The 26383-nt window shown below is 41.4% G+C and overlaps 1 protein-coding gene across 1 annotated transcript; it reads right to left on the minus strand.

The window, feature by feature from the left end:
• Positions 1-1605: 1605 nt before the first annotated feature.
• On the minus strand, positions 1606-17892 carry LOC140116517 (glycoprotein-N-acetylgalactosamine 3-beta-galactosyltransferase 1-like). Its single transcript, XM_072133030.1, has 4 exons — positions 17736-17892; positions 15600-15783; positions 4744-5402; positions 1606-2641 (listed from the first exon to the last, which is right to left on the minus strand). Exons 2-4 carry the CDS (start codon positions 15772-15774, stop codon positions 2420-2422), a joined length of 1056 nt encoding a protein of 351 aa, XP_071989131.1. The 5' UTR covers positions 15775-15783; positions 17736-17892; the 3' UTR covers positions 1606-2419.
• Positions 17893-26383: the final 8491 nt, after the last annotated feature.

The following is a 26383-nucleotide window of genomic DNA, read 5'->3' on the forward strand; positions in this document are numbered from 1 at the left end:
AAAATTTATGCAAATGAGCTAGCCGAGTGCCTCCTGGTTTCATCAGAACATAATTTATGCAAGTCCATCCATCTATATACATCTTCGGCGCCAGCCAAAAGCGCTGCAGACAGCCGATGACGTCACACAGCTGCTAATCTTGTGCATACGCGGGAACTACCTTCCTTGTGCAGCCAGTGGGAGAGAAGTGCAGCTTCCCTCCCACTGGCATAAAGTATATTACTGCATATTTCAATATAGAAGATGGCCAGGAACATGATGAGTTCCCCATCACCCTTAATGTAACGAGCATCCATTTGGGAACAGTCTACCACCCATAAATGTGTGTGGTGGTAGACGTCCTTTAAGCTCAATAGGTATAGGCATAGATGCCTCCAGTCTGTGCCAGTCACTGCACTGGTTGCCCCTTTTGCTTCCGAATACAGTTTAAAATAATAACCTTCATCCACAAAACTCTGCACAATGCAGCACCTCTTTACCTTTCCTTTCTCATCTTAGTCTATTGCCCATCCTGTGATTTTCAATCCACCAGTGATCTTAGATAGGAAGGGGGGTGACCTACTACACAAAGGGGACAGGGAAGTCCTGAGACCTCGGCTACCTCTTCTGGGCTAGTAAGAAAGGTCTAGAGCTGAAGTAAAAGTTACAATGGTGCAAATAAGGCAGTGGGCATTATAAAAAAAAACCTTTGTAGGCAAGAGAGCAATCAGTGGTCAGCAAATAGCCAAAAGTGGACAGGAAAAGATGTATAATATACCACAAAGAGCCAGAAATGTCTAGTTCCTATAATTTGATATTTGTGAGTTTGCTGTGTCCAAACCTAAAAAACATCTTGTGGTAAACCAACTCAGCTATGCTTTCCTCCTGCCAGTAGATGGAACCAGTGTGCTTCAACAGTCACAGGGGAAGGAGCTGTTTAGTTATGAAGATATATACATTATACTGTAGTTTTGGTGAATTTACTGGGCCAAGTGCTGGACCAAGTCTTGGAGTACAGGCAGTTAACAGAAACTGCATGTGTCTTTTTAACTCTACTGGAGATAGCCACCTCTATTGGAGACAGCCACCTCTAATGGAGACAGCCAACTCTATTTGAGACAGTCATCTCTATTAGAGGCATCCACCTCTAATGGAGACAGCAACCTCTATTTGAGACAGCCACCTCTAATGGGGACGGCTACCTCTAATGGAGACAGCTACCTCTATTGGAGACAGCCACCTCTATTTGAGACAGACACCTCTAATGGAGACAGTCACCTCTAATGGAGACAGCCACCTCTAATGGAGACAGCCACCTCCAATGGAGACAGCCACCTCTATTGGAGACAGCCACCTCCAATGGAGACAGCCACCTCTATTGGAGACAGTCACCTCTAATGGAGACAGCCACCTCTAATGGAGACAGCCACCTCTATTGGAGACAGCCATCTCTATTGGAGACAGCCACCTCAGACAGTCACCTCTAATGGAGACAGCCACCTCTATTGGGTACAGCCACATCTAGTGGAGACAGTCACCTCTATTGGAACCCGCACCTTCTGGCAGACATGTCTTTCGTGTAGAATATTTTGAGAAAATCTGGAAGCCGTTAATTTGGAAAATTTTGTAGACAAATCTTGGCTATCCAGAACTTTACTCATTGTGAATGATCCATTGCACCCATGCATATCACAGCAAGTCTATTGACTTGATGCTGATGCTTCATTCCACTGTGGTGAAGAGACAATCGCTGGCAAGGTTACTGTAGCTTACAGGTGATTCCCAGGGGTCTTAGCATCTAATACTAAGGAGCAGATTGCTGATTTAATATAGTACAGAGCAGCATAAACATTCTATAATCCTAGTAATTGTAATATGTTTATATTATTAAAGTACTGCATATAAGTAACATTTATTCATCCATTTGCTTTTATTGTGATTTTTGTATAGAGATTTCAGTTTTGGTCCCTACACTGTAAGGATAATAAATGGTGTAATATTAGTGGCATTATAGTGTTAGAGAAGTAATATAAGCTATGGAGACCATGTGGGATATAATACCTGTACGTACATATAGAAATCTGTGATAAAGTGGTTTATATTCATGACCTCTATCGAGTGTCCGTTTGGCCATCCATCGATCCAACTGTAGATAGTGCTGTACATTGTGTAGTGACTAGCCTGGTGTAGCAGCTCAGATTTAATTCACATGATTTTAAGACTTATTGTTTTCATATATAGTATTATATACATTTGGGCAGTATAAATCTGATACTATGTATAAAACACACAAAATGTTATTTTCCAGTCTGGATAGTTGAAAGATTGTGAACCATTTATGAAGATCTCGATAGGATAAATACTGTATTAAAACCCTTTTTCCAACCATATGTGTCTGTTTGCTTAAAGTGAGTTCTCCACATTTTGCCTTTGCCAGTCGTTATCCTAATTGCTCAGTTGCTTTTGTTGAAGTAACGTTTTTGATTTCTGTAACATTTGCACTGGAGTTTTGTAGTCTGAAGAAATTCACTGGCAGTGGGGGCCTGTATCGGTACTGATATCCATATGCTCTCAGATGGTAGGTAAAATATTCCAGGGTGTACATGAGCTCAGCATCAACATAGTGATATGAGATGGCCAGGTCTGAACAACACTGAGGACCCTGTGGAGGAAAATATGAGAAGTTATGTGGAATTATCACAGAAAATTTAAAAAAAAAAAACATTTTTATGTAACGTCTTTAATTTTTGGGTTTCTATTTTTAACTCCCCACATTCCAAAAGCTATCATTTTTTTATTTCTCTGTTGACAGACTGAATTTTCTGATGACTACTAACGTACTAGGAATATGGAAAAATTCTGAATAGAGTGTAACTCACAAAAAAACTGCAGTTGTGCCATTTTCTTATGGGCTTCGTATTAACGGCTTTTACTATGAAGTTCAAAGGACAACCTCCCCTTATTCTTTGGGTCAGTACATTGACTTAGGTAACAAATTTGTAAAGCCTTTATTTTATTTAAATGCCTTAACCCCTTAACTCTTCTTGAAGTACTACTACTGCATGGAGGGCTTTCACTTAAAGGGGTTTTCCCATGAACTAAAGGTAGGCCCTATCCATGGCATAAGGCCTAACTTGTTGATCAGTGGGGGTCTCAGCACTGAGACCCCCACTGATCAGCAAGTTAAGCCCTATCCTGTGAATAGGGCCTATCTTTAGTTTGTGGGAAAACCCCTTTAATGCTCCTTGACTCAAGGAGCTGATGCCGAGTCAGCTCGTCACCAGAGCTGAACCAACATCAGGAAACACTGTTTGTCAGATGTAACTTAGGCCGGCGCCACACTTAGCGTTTTGTCTGCACTTGCAAACGCAAACACAGACAAAGTCGCACCCACCGGGGCGGGCCTCGGCCCGATTGCATCGGCGTTTCTATGGAAACGCCTGCAATCAGGAACGAGCCGCCGGTGTTTCACGTTACATTAACGCAAAACACCGGCGGCAGGCTTGTGCAACCTGTCTTTAGTGAAAATGTGTTCCCTGGTGACAGGATCCTTTTAATTGATTCCCCCCACAATCTGCCCCCATTCCCCCCGCAGCATTTTTCATCAGCAGTCATTGCTACTGAAAACTCATGGTTTGATCTAAGTCCCTAAGGCTGTCAGTAGTAAATGCCTGTAAGATCCTGCCACAGATAGAATCTATGACTATTTCATTTTTCTATGTAAAGAGCTGTTTGAGGGCATGTTTTTTTTTAATTATTTGATGCCATGTAATGGGAAGCGGGGAAAAAAATCCCAAATGCTCACAGCTTTTTAACGCCGCCAGCAGCTTTGCCAGTGGCGAAAGGGTTAACACTTTAGACACCTAAGACACCACTGCCACCCATCAGCATCCCGCAATTTCAAGGGCCGAAAGGTACAGCAAAATGTGCATCAGGGTGCTGTGGTGGTCATTGGGTACTCCCTCTCCCCCTTTACTGACCAATAATTATGGAACACACTGGTGAGTATAGAGTGGTGTGCTGGAAGCAATGTACTTGAATTTACTTTGTGATTGTATTTACCTAGTGTCTGATAGTATTTCAGGGTGGATTTTGGTGATTTTAGGTGATTGTTTATATTGGTAATTGATGGTATGTATGTCTTGTATTGTATTGATTAAATAAAGTGTTTTTTTATCTGCTGAAAATTCATATTGATATTCAATATTAAGACCCATTTTTATATATTTACTAGCTGTAGCTGTAGCTCCTGGCATTTACCGGCATAGTAAATAGCTGCTCTTAGCTATAGCAAAATAGAATGGGTTAACAAAAATATTTTATATGTATCTAACTCTCTCTCTGTCTCTGACTGACTGTCTCCGACTGTCTCTGTCTGTCTCTGACTGCTTCTCTCTTTGACCGTCTATGTCACTGACCGTCCCTTTTTTATAAACTTTTTTGACTGTCTCTGACCTTCTCTTTCTTTTACATTTCTTATCTTAGCTGCCCGCCCAGTTGAGCACTGTGAAAGATTTATGTACATTTATGTACAATGTGCAGCGTAATATGTATATAACAGTGCACCTCCTATTTTCTTTAGTGTGCAAAATCTGATTCCGGGGTCCCCTAACAATGTGGGCCCCATAGCAGCTGCTATGGCTCTATGGCTGCAACCCTGTTACAACCCTGTTTGTAGCAGAACATGAATATGCTCCTTCAAAAAATAAATTTTGGTTCATACTTTCTGGATTGAATCAAAATGTCTAGAATCATCAATCTTACCTCTATAATAGGATAAAAACAGTAGCTACTATAAATAGAACCCCCTGGGAAACGTCTAGTGATGTGATACTCAGGTGTAAATGGATGAAAGCTCTCTCTTCCTTCACTGTCCCTGGTATCACCAGGTATCACTCCAACCTTCTCCATACAATCACCCAGTTCCAAATCTTCAACCGAGGATTTGTGAGTACAAGTTCCGTTTTTGAATCCTTCTATGAAGCGGTGCAAGGATTCTCTGCTAAGTACATAACCAGCTCCACCACTCATATAGCCTTGTTTGACAAAGGGTTTGAAGCGCTTGCCAAAATATATTGGCTGGTCTGGTGTATAGTTGGATAGCATCCATCGTAAATTTTCTACCATAACATAAGTGTCATCATCTGCCTTTAAGAACCAGTCAGCATCATAAAAGTGATGTTTGTGTATATATTGGAAAGCCTTTATTGTCTTCCAGTAGAGTTGATCTCTGCCTTCCTGAGTACCTAGTCCAATGGTTGGGAAGTCCTCATTTATGGTGGAACTCATGAATAAAATCTTATTGCAATGCCGAGTCCATGTGTTCTTCACGTGAATAGTTTTAGACTCTAAGTAAGCCGGTGCTGTCATAACCCAACACAGTAGTCGGACTTTGTGGGAAAGCTCTTCACTTACGCTATTGTCTGCAAAATGAAAAAACAAATACAGAAAAATCAGAAAGAGTTTTTTTCCATTAAATCACCCTAAATTTATTAGTAATTCCACTAAGGTTTACTTCTTTTTCTTTTACAGTTACTTCTTGGTAGTATAAAAGTATACCTTGCTTTATCCATTGATTCATCTTCATGTTGACCTTTTGATGTATGGGTGCATGATATTTTAGGCACTCCCCCTTGGTTATTGTAAAACATTGAATGGCAAAAACATAATAATAATCATTTTATGAAAAAAAAATATTTTGAATAAGATCAATAATAAATCAACAGAAACACCAGTGCCTCATGGGCAATGTTTAGTATTGCAGCTCACTGTACTGTTTGGTTCTTGTGTCTTTGCCTTCCAAACCCAGTAAAATTTTTACTTTTAGGTTGTCAGAACTTGTCCTTGAATTCATGAAACTAGGTCAGGTTTTTACAGACAAGTCGATGCCTAGGTAAGAAATTTGCCTGTGCCAAACAGGTTCTCCACCGATTACTCCTGCACGCAGGAAAAAGAGCTGGCTCAAAAGTTTTAGGTTGTTTAAATGCAATGGGCTTATTATATTCAACTTCTTTTTTTTTTGCCATGATCTGTAGTGAAAGGAGTTTTTATTTTAAAAAATATAAATTGGTTCTTGCTAATGTACAAAAATTGCATTTAAGCTACTATACTACCTGTGAGTGCACATAATTGGCCATGGATGGTGCAAAATGCAATATTTCGTAATGGATCAATGCCCATGGCAGTTATTTTAAAAGTAAAGCATGTCCTACTCAGAACCTCTTAACAGATCACTCATAGACTATAGATGCAGATTGGCTGTGAAATGGACCTAACGTGGAAATCAGGTTTGATATCAAAATATTTCCAAGTGGAAATTGAAATGAGCAGATGATTTAAAAAATGTATTTACCGTATATACTCGTGTATAAGGTGAGTTTTTCAGCACAAAAAATGTGCTAAAAAACCTAACCTCGGCTTATACACGAGTCAAAAAAAATTTATATACTCACCCACCAACGGCCCCGATGTTCGGCACGGCTCCCCGATGTCTGCACGGCTCAGCTTCTTTCTTCCTCGCGGCTCCTCTTCAATCTTCCATCTTCTTTAAAGCCTGCAGGGCGCGGCCATGCTATCTCCTGTCCGGCAGGCGCATGCTTTGGAAGAAAACATGGCCGCGCCCTGCAGGCTTTTAAGTAAGACGGGAGATTGAAGAAGAGCCACGAGAAAGAAAGAAGCGGAGCCGCGCGGACATCGGAGGAGCCATGTAGACATCGGGGAGCCAGAAGGTGAGTATATAAGTTTATTTTTTTATTATAAGGGTGGGCTGGCTGTATACTTTTGGGGGCAGGCTGGGCTGGCTGTATACTTTTGGGGGCAGGCTGGGCTGGTTGTATACTTTTGGGGGCAGGCTGGGCTGCCTGTATACTACTGGGGGCAGGCTGGGCTAGCTGTATACTACACAGGGAAGGCTTGCTGTATACTACTGGGGGCTGGCTGGCTATATACTGGGAGGCTGTGACCAATGGATTTCCCACCCTCGGCTTATACTCGAGTCAATAGGTTTTCCCAGTTTTAAAAGTGGTAAAATTAGGGGTCTCGGCTTATACTCGGGTGAGCTTATACTCAATTATATATACGGTATTTAAATTATTTAATATACATTGATTTATTTCTTGATCTTAATGCTGGAAATGATGCATAAACAAAATGCCAAAAAAAACTCTTTAAAACAAGACAAAAAAAAATGCAATATAATACTGAAATGTTGACGTATAAGGTGTACCCCCGTTTTAACACACTTTGAATAAATCAGTAGTCTAGTGTGACTTTGTGAGGAGAACACTGGTAAACTACATTTTCTAACAACTTTCCTCACTCTATCTTCTATCTGTAGCTTGCAGTTGTCTATGACCTTCTAGGTGGAGGCGTAGCTGCTGTGACTCACTTTGCCCTCTCTATTATGAGCGTTGGCTTGGGGCTACAAGTTGCTGGGGGGCCAATGGGGTTAAAAATCTGCCTGTTGCTGCTCTATTAGAGCAACAGCAGGCCGATCTGCCTATACATGTGTGGAGCAGGGGAAGAGAGGGCTTCAAACATACCCCTCCTCTTCTAGCTGCTGTCAGTCGTGCTGGAGGGGGAGGGGGACATAGAGGGCTCCTCTGAAAGCATGAAGGATGCTGTAAGTACAGTACAGCACTAAACTGTGTGTAAGTATGTTTAAATGTGTATTATGTGTACATATATGTGGAAGTATATGTGTATGTAGGTGCATGATATGTGTGTCTGAGCATGTTAGTTTGTGTGTGTGTGTGGGGTAGCATATGTGCTTATGTATGTGTTATGTATATACGGTATTTGTATATTTTTATATAGCTCAGTGTATGTGGATATTGTATGTGCTTGTAAAATACTGTAGCTGTATGGCTTTGTTTATGCTGTTGCCATGGCTACTAAATCCATGGCAACAGTGTGAGCACTCACATAATAAGCCCCAGCAGTACCGGGCAGACCGCACTAACTTATAATGCGGTCTATCCGGGCTCCGAGGAGGTGTCTATTGTTTTGCATGCTATGCTTGAATGTTGTATGTACAATGGTTAACTATTCATTGGGGACTAAGGGTGGGAGGACTCAGGGTAACTACTGAGATATCCCTAGAAAATCACTTTAACGAATTGCAGAAGAAGTACAACTAGTGATTTGTGAAAATATATATATGTACGTTTATTTACAGAGATTGATAAAGACACGTCAATTTGAATCTTTGCTGTCAAGATGTGGAGTTCCTCGGCATGGATGACAAATCTACAAGTGAAGGAGATAAATAGGAGTATGAGAGTAGGCCTGAGGTGTCCTCAGCTGTGTAGATGACTTGATAAAGGAGTTGTATACAACTCAGATCTCCCACTAGGGGCAATTGTGTAACTCCTTTGGAGATGGTGTCCAAATTGACAGGAGTCAATTTGTGGACTCAGTGGGGTACAAAAAGAAACCGAGGGAGTACACATAAATGCACCAAAAGTAACAGAGAGGTGAAGAGATAATGTCCAGTTGGGTTAGGCTATATGAGACTCAGTGGTCGTGCAGTATTACCCTATGCAGATCCCTGATATGGACTATACGTCTATCACACCCTGAAAGCCTAGCCTCGGAACTGGGGTCCTATTTAACCGCAGTCCCGACTGGAACCTGACCCTGCAATAGCTGGCCCTTTTATTGACCTATTATAGCAGGTAACGTCAGGTATGGCGTCAAAGAGGAGTCAACATAGTACGTGTTCTGACCCCTATATCTTTGAAAAGCGTATCATGGCTGAAGTTTGAATCCCATGTCCCGAAAAGACTTGTTTCGCCCTATGGGCTCATCAGGGGATTGTTGGGTTCATACAAAGAGACAGCCTTGTCCCTAGTGGGGGCAAGTGCGTAGTAGCCAGGCAGTGGAATAAGGTTGGCTTGTGGGGTGTATAACCTCTTGATGAAAGCCTTAGGAGACCAGTGGGTACTACTCATTGGGGAGAATATATCAAGACCAGCGTTTGTACCGATGATTTTGATTCCCCCTACACCAGTGGAGCATGTGCCTACTTTATGGCAAGACACAGACCTCATCATAAATTAGGTTTATGGCACCACTACAATTAAAGGACACCTGCCATCAGGTCTGTGTCACTTGTCCTGTCACTACTACCTGTTGGAGCAGCTCACAATGATCCCACCCCAGCCTTTACCTAGTCAATTCATACATTAATCATTGTAAAATCATCTTTTATTTATTATGTAAATGAGGCTGGTCACATGGTCAGAGGCAGTGATGTCACTCCTGTTCCCCCTCCCCTCTCCTCCCCCTGCTCATGTCTGTGTGTAATGTATAGTAAAGCATTGCTGGTGTCTGTGCTGTATCTGCTGACATGCTGCATCCTCCTAATACACAGAGACACAGACATCAGCTACACAAGTACCTGACATATTCTGCTGTAACATGGCTGCCTAGAGCTGTTGTATCTCTCCTATACACACACAGGCTGCAGGGGGCGTGGCTGCCAGCACCAGGAAGCACATCATTATACAGCCTCACACTATTATACAGGCTGTCAGTCATGTGTATAGGCTGCAGGGGGCGCCAGCACCAGGAAGCACATGGAGAAGCCATTACACCATTATACCTCACATCATTAAACAGGCTGCCAGTGATGTGTATAGGAGTATCTCATACACACACAGGCTGCAGGGGCCGCCAGCACCAAGGAAGAACATGGAGGAGCCATTACACCATTATACCTCACACCATCATACAGGCTGTTAGTCATGCGTATAGGAGTATCTCATACACACAGTCTGCAGGGGGTGCCTGCACCAGGAAGCACATGGAGAAGCCATTACACCATTATACCTCACATCATTATACAGGCTGTCAGTCATGCGTATAGGAGTATCTCATACACACAGGCTGCAGGGGACGCCAGCACCAGGAAGCACATGGAGGAGCCATTACACCATTATACCTCACACCATTATACAGGCTGTCAGTCATGCGTATAGGAGTATCTCATACACACAGGCTGCAGGGGGCGCCTGCACCAGGAAGCACATGGAGAAGCCATTACACCATTATACCTCACATCATTATACAGGCTGTCAGTCATGTGTATAGGAGTATCTCATACACACAGGCTGCAGGGGGCGCCAGCACCAGGAAGCACATGGAGGAGCCATTACACCATTATACCTCACACCATTATACAGTCTGTCTGTCATGTGTATAGGAGTATCTCATACACACAGGCTGCAGGGGGCGCCAGCACCAGGAAGCACATGGAGGAGCCATTACACCATTATACCTCTTGTCATTATACAGGCTGTCAGTCAAGCACTGGGGTTGTGCCTCTCACTCATGAATAAGCTGGACAGCTTGAATATGCTAATGACTCAGTGGACATCTCACAGGTCATTTGCATACAGCTTTAGGACCTCATTGCTTAGTTTTTAAGGACTGTAGAGGGACAATGAAGGGATAGAGCCAATGCTTTCTAATGGCAGTTTATGAAAATATATTTAGATTAGGGGGGTTATTTTGCCTGATGGGTTCTCTTTAAGTACATTAACTCTTAACGCAGCTGCCCGTTAATCCGTTTCCACCTTTTGCTCCCCATTCTCAAAAAATCCAAAACTTTTTTTTTATTCCATGCTCAGAGCTGTATAGGAGCTTGTTTTCTATGCAAAAAATATCCTTACTAGTGGTGGTATTAATATAGGTTATATAGGTTTAATTACGGTTTAATAGCGTTTAAAGAATGAAAACCTTTTATTAAAAAAGATCTGCCGCTAATAAAATCTGCCGCTAATAAAATCTGCCGCTAATAAAATCTGACGCTAATAACTTTTTCATACTTTGGTGTATGGAGCTGTGTAAGGTGTCATTTTTTTGCGGGACAAGATTACGTTTTCATTTCTACCATTTTTGGCACTGTACAAACTTTTGATCGCTTTGTATTTAAAATTTTACATGAAGCAAAATGACAAAAAATTGAATTTCTGACATTAGGACACTATTTTCCGGTATAGGGCTTACCACCGGGAAAATCAGTTTTTATATTTTGATAGATCAGCATTTCAGGACTGGTTGATACCTAACATGTTTATGATTTAACTTGTTTATTTCTTTTTATATCAGGTATAGGGAAAGGGGGTAATTTTTTTTTTTTACTTTTTTAAAATTGTTTTTTATTATAATTTTAAACCCCTTAGGGTACTTGATCACTAGTCTGATCTCTCCCACCAGTGCATCTGTATCGGTCTGTTACTAACAGGCCTTTGAGTTTGACATAAACGCCATGCGCACTTTTGCCGGCGGCATTTGAATGGTTAACACCCGCGATTGTGTTATCGCAAGTGTTATTTATTATACAGCAAAGACCCAATACCCCCCCCTCACGCATCAGGACATTCAGGAACATCCAAATGCGGTAATTGGTTAGGGGACTTAAGTCAATTGTATCACATTAGAAAACTGGGGTAACAGTTAGTAAATAATGACCCACCCCCTTGCCACACTAATTTTACAAAATGTTGGGAGGGTGGTGAAAACTTTTATATGTGCAAAGTTTTTTGCACAAATGGAGTAAAGTTAGATGCAAATGAGTGTCTGCACCGTTTTCTAAGCCAAAAAGGCATTGATAATTGCCCCCCACTATCGCACAAAATTCAATAAAATTCTCCCTGCACACTCCACAGGCAAACTGTACATAGGGAAGATTGACCTAGTTTCGATATTTGTGGCACAATATCTCAGAAAATTATAATATTATATAAAACCAACTATATAAAATTTTTTGAACTGAGAAATGTTGGCCTAATGAAAAGTATCTACAAATTGATGTGTGAGGCATAGGATTTTCAATGCACAACCAGGCTTTGCTTGATGAAAATAATTCAAAGGAGTTTATTTTTAATAGTCCATATACAGTATTTTTCGGACTATAAGGCGCACCGGAGTATAAGACGCACCTTCAATAAATGTCTGCTAAAACGTCTAGGTTCATATATAAGGCGCACTGGACTATAAGACGCACCTAATTATAAGGATGAATGACCAGCAGGTGGCAGACCTGTACACAGTTCAAGGCAGCTGTTGTCTGTAAGTATGGTTCATATATAAGACGCACTGGAATATAAGGCGCACCTTTGATTTCTGAGAAAATCAAAGGATTTTTTGTGCGCCTTATAGTCCGAAAAATACGGTATAATAGGTTCAATAGACACCAGGCTCTTGTAGTTCCACAGACCAGCAGAAGGCAAAACACAAATCTTCACAATCAAAATCCCCCAGATTGCTGGTCAGTGCCACCTTTTATACAATTAAAAAACCCACAATTCTCTGCAGATTACCGTATAAAACACCAGAGCTGCTGCTGGCCTGCCTCTTATAAGGTCAGAGCAGACCCATGCTGCAGGTAAGTAGAACATAACATATATTACATAGTATATTACATTGTGTTACATTGTAACAGCACATTCCCTGGTTTTGGTACAGGTGGTAATACTAGACAGAAGAGAATAAAGCATTAGGAGGCCGGGCTAATGAGAAAAGTAGAATGATAAGTCATTCACACTCATTCACAAATAAGTTTACCAAACCAGGAAACTAATGTACCACCACACCCAGAGTTACAGAAAACCAGTTTTCAATATTACAAAAAAACATGCGTCTTCATCACAAATGCAAACAATATTTGGTCGGGGCTCCTTTTGCATGAATGACTGCATCAATGTGGTGTGGCATGGAGGCCTTCAGCTTGTCTGCATTGTTGTCTGATGTCTCTCATCTTCCTCTTGACAGATTCTCTATGGGGTTAAGGTCAGGCGAATCTGCTGGCCAATCTAGCAGATTGATACTGTGGTTATTTAACCAGGTACTTATGACAGTGTGGACAGGTACCAAGTTCTGCTGGAAAATGAAAATTCAATCTCTGAAAAGCTTATTGGAAGAGGGAAGCAAGAAGCACTCTAAAATTTTCTGATAGCGGCACTAATTTCAGTTTTGATAAAACACGGTGGACCTACACCAGCAGAAGACATGGCTCCCCAAACCATCACTGATTGCCTCTCCACTATTTCTCCAGACTATGAGACATCGATTTCCAAATGAAATGCAAATTTTACTTTAATCTAAAAATAACACAATGGACCACTGATCAACAGTCCAGTTGTTTTTCTCCTAGGCCCTGGTGAGAGGCTTCTGGCGTTGTCTATTGATCAGGAGAGGCTTGACACATGGAATGTGACACTTTTAGCCCATGTCCTGGATATGTCTGTGTGTGGTGGCTTTCCAGCAGCAGACCACTCCTTGTGAATCTTTCCCAAATTTTTGAATGGCCTTTTCTTAACAATCGTATCAAGGCTGAGGTATTTCAATATATATATTGCTTATGCACCTTTTTCTACCATACTTTTCCTTCCACTCAACTTTCCATTAATATGCTTTGATACAGCACTCTGAACATCCAGCTTCTTTAGCAATAACCTTTTGAGGCTTACGCTCCTTATGGAGTGTGTCAATGTCTTTTGGACATCTATCAGGTCAGCAGTTTGTCCCATGATTGTGTCACCAACTGAACTAGACGAAGGGTGCTGTCACACAGTGCATTCTTGGTGTGTTTTTAAACGGACTGAAAACGTTAGCATTTTTGTATGTTTAACATGTGTTTGGCTGGTTTGAATCAGTTTTTCTTCATTTGTGGAAGTGTAAGCAGATGTGAAATGTTAATACAGGATTCAAAGCAGCCAAATACAGTACAGGCGGTCCCCTACTTAAGAACACTCGACTTACATACGACCCCTAGTTACAAACGGACCACTGGATATTGGTAATTTATTGTACTTTAGTCCCAGGCTACAATAAACTGCTGTAACAGTTATCACAGGTGTCTGTAATGAAGCTTTATTGTTAATCCTGGTTCTTATGACAATCCAACATTTTTAAAATCCAATTGTCACAGAGACCAAAAAAGTTCTGGCTGGGATTACAATGATAAAACATACAGTTCTGACTTAGATACAAATTCAACTTAAGAACAAACCTACAGACCCTATCTTGTATGTAACCCGGGGACTGCCTGTATATGGTAAACATGTAAAAACACGTGCATTTTCAGTGTATTTTAAAACGGTCCAAGAACTGTCCAAGAACGCACTGTGTGACAGCAACCTAAGGGACCTCTCAAAATACCGAGAAAGCCTTTGTAGATGTTTTGGGTTAATTATAATTTTCTGGTATAATGACCATTGGGTTTTCCATGGCTGCAAGCCATAATCATCAACATTAACATCAACCTCTAAAGCCAGCAAGATCTTGTCATGTATTAAAAGTGGTATGGACTTTTAGGATAGGGATGTAATATTACCACTGTACAAGGCATTGGTTCAACCTGACCTGGAATATGCTGTCCAGTTCTGGGCACCGGTCCATAAAAAGGATGCCCTGGAGCTGGAGAGGGTTCAACGTAGAGCCACAAAAATGATAAGGTGCATGGAGGGTCTCAGTTATGAGGAAAGATTAAAACAACTAGATGTATTTATTCTGAAAAAGAGACTACTACGAGGGGACATGATTAATTTATATAAATATATGATTGGTCCATACAAAAAATATGGTGGAAAGTTGGTCCAGATTCAATCAAATCAAAAGACAAGGGGGCACTATGATAATATGCACTTAAACAAATATTTGAAAAAGTTCACTCTGTGGGTAATGACTCTATGGGTAAGGCAACATTCACACGACCTTATGATTTCTCCAGTCCCGTATTTATGGGCCGTATATACGTGACATTTTTCATCCGTATACGCAGCACGTATTTAACCCGTATTTTATACGTCCCCATAGACTTCTAGGGCATACGGAACTGAAATACGGGAGAAAATAGGACATGCTCTATATTTTTATACGGCCAGTATACGGTACGGTACAGAACGGAGTCAACAACGGCAATATAAATGGTCAGACGTATTGTCCATTGAAATGAATGTGGCCGTATGTAACCCGTAAAAAAAAGGTACGGTACGGATACGACCTACCACAACTGGTAGTTATGCTCACAGCCCAACACCATGCAGGATGCTTGGCATTTGCCAGAGAATCTTGGATTAGCAATCTGCTGCCTGCAACATCCTTCAGCATGACCGGTATAAAACATTTAAATGTTTATGTACCATGTACCATGTACCTGTATGGTAAAAATCTGTAATTGATAAGCATGATGATGTCATCATTGTACGCCCTTTATATATCTGAGCTGCACACTACTTTCTTGCTTGACAAAGGAACGTTGCCAAAGGTTAAATAAAGATCACCCTCTTATCACTATTTATAACAGTGCTGCTTTGCTTTGGATTATTGTATAACTACGGTATATGAGTCTATATATGAGTTTCACTTCTTGAATTGAATCACTGGAAAAAAAAACATTTTGCGGGTATTATAATTTATTGAGAAGCACTTGTATGTTACACAGTTCCTTGAGTCACTTGTACCATTGATTTATGCAAGGTTTGTTGAAAGGTTAATAACCAATTAAGATTACATTTCCATTGTTCTGTACACACACCTGGGCATAGTCAAAACTATTGGTTGGCAAATTTACAGCATGTAATGATGATAATAAACATAAGGAAATACTGCACCTTTAATTGAGGCTGTATCTATATTCCAATTTAAATTCCTGTAAATTTTATGAGACGTTTTATGATGATGATAAATGTGCAGTTTTCTTCCAGCAAAGAAAGATGTTAGGCCAATAACCATGACAAACCCAAAGCTGAATGGGAGCCATGAAACCTGTCCACAGGGAAGTAACATTGTTCCACTCTGTAAGAAAAATACAAAAATAAAATAAACTAGAACTCCAGGCTCGTAGACATTGGGTCACCAAGTACAAAATTCTGAAGGACACATGTCATTAAATTATCACTGTGTGGGCAGATTCCATCGAGTAGACCTATTGTGAATGCAAATAAATTTATATGAACACAGTTATTGCCATATGCTGGCTGTCTTAGGTCATTGACCTCTGCCAAGAATAGACATTGTAGAGCTCTTTGAGTGACAGCTGTAGCTGGACTCTGCAAGACTCATCCCCTTCACTAAAGACACTCCGCCCCAGAGTTAAAAAAAAAGATCCCCAAAATTATTGCTTTGCATTTTTGCAACTTTTTACTTTCAACCCACTTTTTTCTCTCCACTTGAATGACAATGCACAATGATAACAAACTGATGCTAAAAGCCCCTATATGTGCACCACCATCTAAGGCCCGATTAAAGAGCGACTTACACAGGAGAAAAATCAGCCAGCATTCTAAATGGTTTCAGTACTTAAAAAATATTAGACATTACCTGGTTCCCTGTCAGCACTGTCCAGCGAGGCCCGATGGGCAGCTACAATGGCGGCTGAGTCCCTGTCCCCTCGGTTCTGCTGATGTCTCCAGCTGACGTATGCACAAGGGAGTGAGCAGGGGAGAGGCCGATTGAGTGGGATGAGCGAGGAGAGGATGAATCAAGGAGATAAGGACTCTGACCATTGTAGCTCCCTTTCACCTCGTTACCCCCCCCCCACACACCCCCTCCCACGGGACAGTACTGACAGGGAACCAGGAAATGTATAAAGTACTAAAATGATTCATTGCAGAGTCTATTGGACCCTTTCACCAGCTACAAATGACAGGGTGACAGGTTCCCTTTAATGCAACTTTAAAGTTGCTCCCACACCAAAATTACTCTATTGGGTAATACTTCATGTCCTTTATAGAACATGAGTAAAATGTGTACAAGTATTGTAAGAATACAATGCAGCCAGAAATGATAAGAGCAAGGACACTTAAAGGAAAAAGACTTATAGTAACTACATTTCAAATTCAATATAAACAGATAGAATCAACAATGGACTTTGAATTGTCCTAAACTCAAATTCTTTTTACCGTATGCTCAAGAACCTAGTAAGTGATCTTTGAAAGAGATTGAAGCATTCTATGACCATGTTAATAATACCACAATTTTAACACTTATTAAACAATGGGAAAGGGATATAAATCATTTGCTTGTATCATTAAATTATTTCAGATTGTTAGTTTGTTTCTTAAACTAAGTTCATCATTCAGAACAAGAATTAACATACACAAAACAGGGTAAACCCAGCCCAAGAGTGCCATGACGGAAACATGAAAATATGATTTTGTCTTTATATAACTGTTTAAACATACAGAAAGATGATATACTGTATGTTGTCTTCTTTATTAATGGTTCTTTTTTATTGCACAACTAAATCATTTTATATGTGAACAGTAAGAAAGCCTACAGTGTTAAGACAATGCCCCATGTTTATCCAAACTAGTGCAGTCTGTACTATGTGCAGTTTGCCTGTGGAGTGTGCAGTGCAGCAGATTCATGAAAACTGGTGCAGGGTCTTCATTAATCTGGCGCCTCCTGCACTGTTTGGGAAGTGGACACCATCTTTTTTGGTGCACTGTATCCATGCTGCAGAATTGTGGTGCATGTCAGTAATAAACTCCTAATAAGCACTAATACGCCCCATTAGATGCACATTTTTTCTGTCTTGCTGGACACAGTTCAGCCATGACACAAAAGTGGTACTGATACTTTCTATTAGCATTTTACATGTTCTTTTCAGTGCAAAATCAGACAGAAAACAGGCACAAATGCTTTAATAAATGTAGCCAATTAATTTAACCCAACATAAGAAGTTTAAAATTGTTGGTTTACAATTTTCTCTGGCCAGGAACAAATTACACATAGCAAGTACTTACTCAGTCTCTCCTTACAGGAACCTAAAGAAATCCTGATGTGAAAGCAGAAAGCATTTCCCTAGAGGTTTCTTCTTGCTTTGTTCACCCTTGTCACTGGATGAATGCAGATCCCTCCTTACACACTACCCAGCTGAATCACCTCTCCGTTAAAATAGAGGCTCACTCTGTCATACTCTCAGGAAAACACACCCATCGAGCTCAGGTGTGGAACGTACTTGAAAGAAAAAATTACAGGAAACAGGTTTTGTAAAGGGAATCATCTCACCAGTATATCTGGGTCCCAGTAAAATACTACACATTACTACACAAGAACTGAGAAACTTCCCAAAACAATAAGCAGGATGTATGTCAATTTTGTTATTTGTTTTTATGAAAATTTCTTGTGCAAATTTTTCTAAAGCCTCATTATCAGCTTATGGTCACCTGCAGGTGAAAGTCCTGTATTATTAGCAGGCTTTTTTTAAGGAAATCTGTGGACAGACTATAGAGAAATCTCCATCATGGGTTAAAGGAGTATTTCCACAAAGATATGATTCTTAAATATACTTAGGATGACAAAATAACACATTCTCTAATTCAATGTTATTTTAAAAAAATACAGCATTTCACATATATAATTCCAGCTTGTCTCTATCAGTCCTGCTTTACACAATTTTGGTTGCCCAGGAATCCGACTGTAAATCAGAAGTCTAGGGTTGGGCAGAACAGATTGTTCTCCTGTCTGATGCTGCAGTGAGCTCCTCTCTGCTTCCAGGCCCTTCTCTTGCATTTCAAGATGAGCTCACACACAGACACTTCTTTCTGGCAAAAAGCAGCATGAGGAGAGTAAATCTACAAGCTACAGGCAGATAAGGTCTTTATCCAGGGGAGAGAGGCACAACAGAGCTGACAGTGTATATTATGGCAGAAATAGCAGAGCCGAGAATGTGATTGTGTCTCATCTCTCTTTCTGTGTCAGATACTAGTGAATGTTCAAAGCTACATAAAAGTGTATATAAACCTGGACCCTGATAATGTAAGGAAATATATATTAATTAATTACTGTCTTAATAAGGTAAAGTATATTCCAGTCGAACAAGTTGAAATTTACAATTTAATAATTAATCTAAAAACACAGGGTTCTACGTAATCTCACTCTGGACAAATACACAAAACACCACAATCCCAAAACATATATAGAGATATACAAAATAGACTTATCCAACAAAAGTCGTATACAGGGATGGATTGCCGTCTTCCAATACCATAAAGGAGTAAATGAGCCAGGTGTTCACACAGGGTGTTCTCCGGGGTGTGAAACATTTAAAGGTCCAGCACACCACTAATTGGTGTTGGCCATTTCCTGGAATTTTATAAAAACTGACAACTTCCTGCATTCCCCACCCAATCTTTGTGCCTCACAGCCTTTGAAAAAGCTCCCCAGCGATATTCATGCGTTCCTACTCATGAGTCCTGTGTTCCCGTGTTCCTGTGTTACCAGAGTCCCTCCGTGTTCCTGTGTTACCAGAGTTCCTCCATGTTGCTGTGTTCCTGTTCTGCCTGGACCTCCTGTTTCTGACCCCAGATTTGGACGTGACCTTGCATCTCTGCCGTCTGCCCAGACCCTGTGCCTGGACCCGACCACGAGTCTGTCTGCTTTTAAGGTACCTCGACCTCGGCTGCCACCGCGGGCTAGTCGCACCTCAGGAACGACCTTGTGGTATCCTGCCGCAGCAAATTCATCCCACTTTGTGGCGAGCTCTGGTGAAAACCAGGTGCCAGTTAGATACCGGTTTCTGGTGTCGTCTAGTACCATCTCCCGCAGTGATCCAGAGGATCCACTGATCCCGAAGCCTGACAGTAAGATCCGGCCATGGATCCCACTAAGGTTCCGCTAATAGAACTAGCTGATCTCCCTGCCATCGTGACCCAGCATTCCCAGTGTATTGCCGTACAAAGTCAGCAGCTGGGAGAAGCCACAGCCATTCTACAGAGGCTATTGTCCTCCCACGTCATCACGTCAAGTTCCTGTGGTTCCATCTGCTAGCCCGGTTGGTCTACCTTCCACAGAACCTAGGCTGAGGCTCTCTATGCCTTCCAAATATGATGGGGATGCAAAGTTGTGCAGGGGCTTTATTACCCAGTGCTCCTTGCATATTGATCTAATGCCGACACAGTTCGTAACGGAACGGTCGAGAATGGCTTTCATGATCAGTCTTCTCACTGGAAGAGCCCTGGCCTGGGCCACACCTTTCTGGGACAAAGGAGACCCAGTTACAGCAGACATTACCACTTTCTTCGCTGAACTACGGACCCTCTTAGAGGAACCAGCCTGGGCGTCTTCTGCTGAGACTGTCCTTCTGAACTTGTCCCAAGGGAACTCCTCCATGGGAGACTATGCGGTGCAATTCCATATTCTGGCTTCAGAACTTTGTTCGCTACCTTTAAAAAAGGACTGTCTAGTCAGATCAAAGTCGCCCTGTCTGCATGCGACCTGCCATCCACCCCGAATGGTCTAATTTCCTACTACTCGGATAGACATCAACTTCTCTGAACGCAAGGAAGAACAGCAGGTTTAACTAGCACAACCCAGAGTCCGATGTTTTTTTTTGTCTGGCATCGGTTTTCCAGAAATCTTCTCTGCCGTCTCCCACATCTGCTACCGAAAGCCCTTGCAGGGGGGTGAAACCTGGCGCGCACCAAGAGCGACAGGGAAATCTCTGCATCTACTGTGCCAGCCCTAAACATTTCCTTCAGTCGTGTCCAGTGTAGTAGGAAGTCATTCACACCTAAGGTTCCTAGGAGGAGCATCCCTAGGAGAGAGTAAAGCTTCTCCATGCCTGCATCTTCTAGTTCTGCTCTGGAAGCTTTGGAACCAGTGATCCTGTTCCAGTCTCGGCCTTCCTGGACTCCAGTTCTGGAGGGAATTTCTTGATTTCCGCCCTGGTCTCCCGGCATCATTTTCCTCTGGAGAAGGAAAATTAAGTCCCTGGTCATCTCGTCTGTCAGTGGACAGATCCTCTGTGACCCAGTCCAGTATCGCACCGAACCACTGTGTCTACTGTTTTTCTATTTGCTTTCCCACTCCAAGTTCTCCATTCTATTGGGACTTCGTGGTTGCAGCGACACGCAGCTGTCCTCCACTGGCAGACTGGGGAGGTTCTTGGTCTTGAGTGCCAGTCTCGCTGCCTCGAGACTCCCCGACCAGTCTCCACCAGATCTTCTTGGTGGGTCTTCCTGCTGTTTATATGGACCTTGATGACGTCTTCTCAGAGAAAGAAGCTGAGACTTTGCCTCCGCACGATCCTTATGACTGTCCTATAGAGCTGCTACCAGGCACATCTCCTCCACGTGGTCGGGTATATCCACTCTCTGTGCCCGAGACTGCGGCTATGTTGGCCTATATCATGAAGAATCTGCAGAAGAGGTTCATTCACAAATCCCCTTCTCCTGCCAGTGTTGGATTCCTCTTCGTGGCCAAGAAGGATGGGGTGCTCTGTCCATGTATCGATTACCACGGCCTCAATAAAATCACGTTGAAAAACTGCTACCTGCTACTCTTGATCACAGAACTTTTTGACCGTTTACGTGGTGCCAAGGTTTTCACCAAGCTGGATCTGCGGGGGCCATATAACCTCACCTCGTAAAGGTGATGAATGGAAGACCGCCTTCAATATTCGTGATGGGCACTTTGAATACCTGGTTATGCCCTGGTGAAAACCAGGTGCCATTTAGATTCCAGTCCCAGGTGTGGGCTAGTACCATCTCCCGCGGTGGTCCAGAGGATCCACTGATCCCGGACCCTGACACTATTTTGTGATTGAACATCCGGTCAATACCCTTTGTGGTGACCTATTCTTGTAAACGCCAAGATGCAGCCTAGACACGCGACCCAGAATTGCTAACTCGCCACTTCCCGGGTTCTGGCAGACGTTCTCTGATAGATGTGTCGTGAAGACAACACAACAAGCACACAAGAAGTTAAATAGTGCTTGCACTTGGACAGTTTCCTAGGTTAGAATTGAGACAAAGAAGTACTGGCGCAACCACAAGAATATGCCGGTAGGCCAAATTAGTCTCAATCCCTGTGTATACCTTTTATTGGTAAATCTATTTTGGCTGATTATCCTCACATAATCAGTCTGTGTACCTTATACACTGGCACTTTTAAGGACTTATCTTTTGTATTTTCCTGAAGGGCATCATATGTATTTTCCATTCTCCCTCTGATGAGACCAAGTGTTGAAACGTGTCAGGGAGGTGCGGTATTTTAGTATTAGGGACCGTCTTTGGGACTGCCCTTGTAAGGGCTATACTCTGGGGTGATAGGGCATGCACATTAAGGCAACGTACCACCTGTCACATCTCTGAAGGTAGGACCAGTTTGTCCTCTCCCAGTCCCGTATGTTTCACTGACTGAAATATCTGATACCAACCATTGGTAAGAAATTTCCTACACGTTTTTCTGCACACATACCAGGTACTGTGGTAGGTTGAGTCATGTATGATTGTTACCCTATCCAGTAAGTTTGACCCAAATGCCTATGTCTTTAGACGGCAGAGCTAGCTAACTGTTTGTATATGTATATATGTTTTGGGATTGTGGTGTTTTGTGTATTTTTGTGTAATTTAACCACATTGTCAGTGCACAGCACAAAGGAATCATGAAGTGTCTGCTTAGAGAGTCCCCACCCACACTCTGGAATATTACATTGACCATCACTGAGTTATAGGAGCTAAAACAGCAATAAAACTATGTAAAATTATAAAGCCAAGTGTTAAGATGATCTTTATTGTTTAAGCTTCACTAGAGATTTAAATTTGAGAATTTTCTTTCCTGTGCAAACCCCTTTCAGCAGTTTAAAGACGCTTCACCAAGCCTGCCCTCCCTTCATCGGATCTCTCATGTTCTTGTCTCAGTGTTTTGTTAGCAGGTTTTGTCACTCAGCTACAGTTTTCATTATTATTATTTGAAATAATAATTTGGTCTTTATAACGTTACTGTTTATTGGTTTTCATTTTAGTGAAATATTTATTATGCTTTATTATTAACTAACCCTTTATAAAAAGAATCTGTGGCTGTGATAATAATATTACTCCTCCACAGTTTGTTTGATATATATATATATATATTTTTTTTCTTTGTGTTTCATTCTGCCTGTTATAAATCATTAGGCTCCATTTGTTTAAGACCAGCCAGAAGATGAGCCTGGCAGGGTGGTTATCAAACCCCAGGGAGTCTATGCTTGATCAGAGAAGCATTGTCTTCCTAAGTGGTAGAATTAACACCTTTCGGCCAGAGTAGTCTAGCTAGTGGGGGATGAAAAGAAGCCACAGACTGCATGTTTTTCCCTCCAAATTCAGACAAAGGGGAATATCATAGCTGTCCATAACTGGGACATAATTCATAATTATAGGTCCCAAGTTACACAGGACAGTTATGGGGTCTAGACACACTTCTGGACCGAAAATCAGAACATTAGCTGCAATGGAAGGCAGCCAATAGCAGAACACCCCTGATATTAGGCTAAGACACCCCAAGTTTGGTATGGGGTTAATGGGAATAACATGCCCGTTTGGTTGGAAGCCATGGCACAATTGTGCCATCTCCCAATCAAAAGTTATGGGGTTCTGATAAAAACCCACACCCAAAAAGTAGCTCACTGATGGGAGGGGGATAGAAAAATCCCCCTCACAGTGACATCACAGCCAGGGGTGGGGGTCAAAAAATCACCTGGGCTTAAATTAATGAAGCAGCCACATAGTAGTGTTCAGTCTGGGTGACTCTATGACAATAGAAGGCTGGATCGATGCTTATGCCCTGTCCTCGGGCCAAAGAATTTCTTCCTATTCCACTAGCAAGAATTTTTTGTTGCGCTCTTCCCTAACTGTTTGTAAGTATTGTATGTGTATTGTTTTAATCCTTTTTTCATTTTATCTGACAATTTAATTCTTTGAGTGTACTGCATTTTTATGTAAATTAAAACTTTTTAATAAGCCTCTGCTTGTAGCCTTAAAGAATCTGAGTCTCTAAAGGGAATCACGTTACCAGAGGTCATTATTAGCATAGTCCATGTAGTAAGCGATTGCATGTTCTGTGTGAGTTTATAATTGTAATATAGTGTAAGTAGTGAGTGCATGTGCTGAGTTATCATCAGGGTGCATTGTCTGTGTGGTTGAGGTGCCTACGGCCTTCTTTGCATAAGTAACTCGTGGGTGGTGGAAGTGCGGATTGGCTGTTGCTGAGATTCTGTGGAGTAAATTTAGCGTAAGGACGCCATTTTGTGGAAGTGGGCGGAGCTTAAGGGCTAAATTCTGGGACTCCATAGAGTAGTTATCCCAGTGTGTGAACTCCGGTGAGTCGGGTTCGTGACAGTGGCCATTTCTTTTCCATGAAGTATTGTCTGTTTATTCTTGCACCTGTATAGTGGGGTTTATGTTATCATTTGTTGTTTCCCAAAACATTACAATATAAAAAAGACATATACAGCTGTACCAGGAAATAAGGAAATAATCCATAATTCTTGCCGTATAAGTTACAACATTGTTCCCAAGGATTTCAACAGACTTTACTTCAACATAATTGTTCAGGGTTGGTTTTTATGGCTCCACACCTTTTGCATACACACTCACCGGCTCCTATATCTGCAATAGTCTCCCTACCATAGAACAGCACTGTTATACTATACAATCTAGAGGAGCTTTTGACTGTGCTCACTGGCTTTATTCTTCTGGCTACTTCTATGGCCAAAATCTACTGAATGGGGCACATTTACTCACCCGTCCGGAGGAGTTCACAGAATTGTCCAACGATAATGCACTTTGCCGCAATTCACTAAAATCCCTGATTGGGCTCTAGTCACATGCCAGTTGTCCCCTCTGCAGGTTCTCTGCAGGATACATTCTCAATTGTCAAAAAGGAGGTGGTTGGGGACTGGCTGCCATGATGTCTCCCAACTTTTCACTTGTTATCAAAGAATGAGGACAAGGTCTAGGGTTGGGGTGTGTTTTGGTGGGGATAAAAAGATGGTTTTATACTACATGGTGTAGTGAAAAGAGAAACGATAAATATTTATTGGGGGTCCAAAATAAAAAGTAATGTACATTATATTTTATTAAAACTCCAGTAAAAGGAGAGGAAGAATAAAAATTCCTTTGCAAGGAGATAAAGTTATATGTAAGAAGCGTGCAAGATGTAGATAAGATAGGTAATGTATAGTGAGAAGGGTTAAGGGAAAGTGATAGGAGGGTTATCTAGTATCAACTGGACAGAGAGCCGGCTGTAGAATACTAGTGATCCTATTCTAACAGGTGTACACCATGAAACAATTTATTCACAATAGGGAAGGGGGAATTGTAAAACTGGATAAGTAGTATATAAATATAACTTTTTAATTGTATCATTAAGCTTTTTCTTATTACGTACACACATAAATAAATAACCTTCTAGGGCAAGACAGGGAGATTTTACTCTCCCATATGCGTGCAGTGACCCTGCCTTTTTTTAAGCATGCAATTCCCTTTAAATTGAAGGAATGTAGGCGTGCGGTGTATTGTCACTGTCATTTGACACTGTGATCAATATAGATTTCCTTCTTATGTTATTAAATGGGGCACATTTCCTTACTCGGCCGCTGGAGTTCACCGAAAGTGCATTGTCCGACAATAATTCACTGTGCCGCAATTCATTAAGATTGTGCGTCCGATATCCTGCATGTGTCGCTTCCCCTCAGGTCCAACAGGTTCACCATCTTTTTATTGGTGCATATAAGTGCTTGGGCTTGCGACACAATTTGAAAGTTAAATAGTCTGAATCAGTCGGATTGTCCGACGGCACGCCCCCCAGCGCGACCCTTAGTAAATGAGCCCCAATGTCTTGTTAGGTCTTTCTTTAGTCTTTATTATTTTGTTAAATAATTGGCTTTGTGTAATGTTAATGGCATAAGCTACATGTCAACACTGTTTTTGATCTATTTTAACATTGTTTTATATTATTCACCGCTTTGATGCAAATAGATAAATTGTAGCGTATGGCTGTATTACAAACAGAGCACCTCGCTGTCAGCCGTGGCCTGTTCACCACTACGCTCCCATGATACAACTTCTTCCATGATTCAACCTCTTTTATTATAACAAAGATATGACGGTCTGGTGCTGCTAATATGAACCTTTTTCTACCTAAAAATAAAAAAGTATGTTTTTTGCCAGATCCACAATATGCCCCTCCATACAAGATGTCTTGCCCTAATAAAACACTTACTGCCGTCTCGCTGCTATGACGCGTCTTCCTCTTTTGACGGTGCCTAGTAAAAACAGCACTCATCTTTTGAAAGGGTTACTATCAATTGTTTCTGCATCTGTTATGACAAAAATATCCTCTTTTCGTGTTAGTTATGTTCTATGTTAGATTTGAACTACTATTTTAGAATCGTGATTACTGTAATTTATATAACATTTTGTAAAAACAAACTTTAATTTACTTAATGAAACATAGTCCGTATTACTGTTTTCCCAAAGGAAATTGCATGACAGCAAAGCTTGATCAGTCACCTGGGTATCCCCAGGAGGTAAACAGGTACATCATTCCCTGATGGCTGCTTGAAAATTGTCATAGCAGCTGTACTGTATATTTATCTTGTCATCTCGTGACAGTGACATTTATTAGGCAC

The sequence above is a fragment of the Engystomops pustulosus genome, chromosome 2, assembly GCF_040894005.1.
Source record: "Engystomops pustulosus chromosome 2, aEngPut4.maternal, whole genome shotgun sequence".
In the NCBI taxonomy this organism is placed as follows: domain Eukaryota; kingdom Metazoa; phylum Chordata; class Amphibia; order Anura; family Leptodactylidae; genus Engystomops; species Engystomops pustulosus.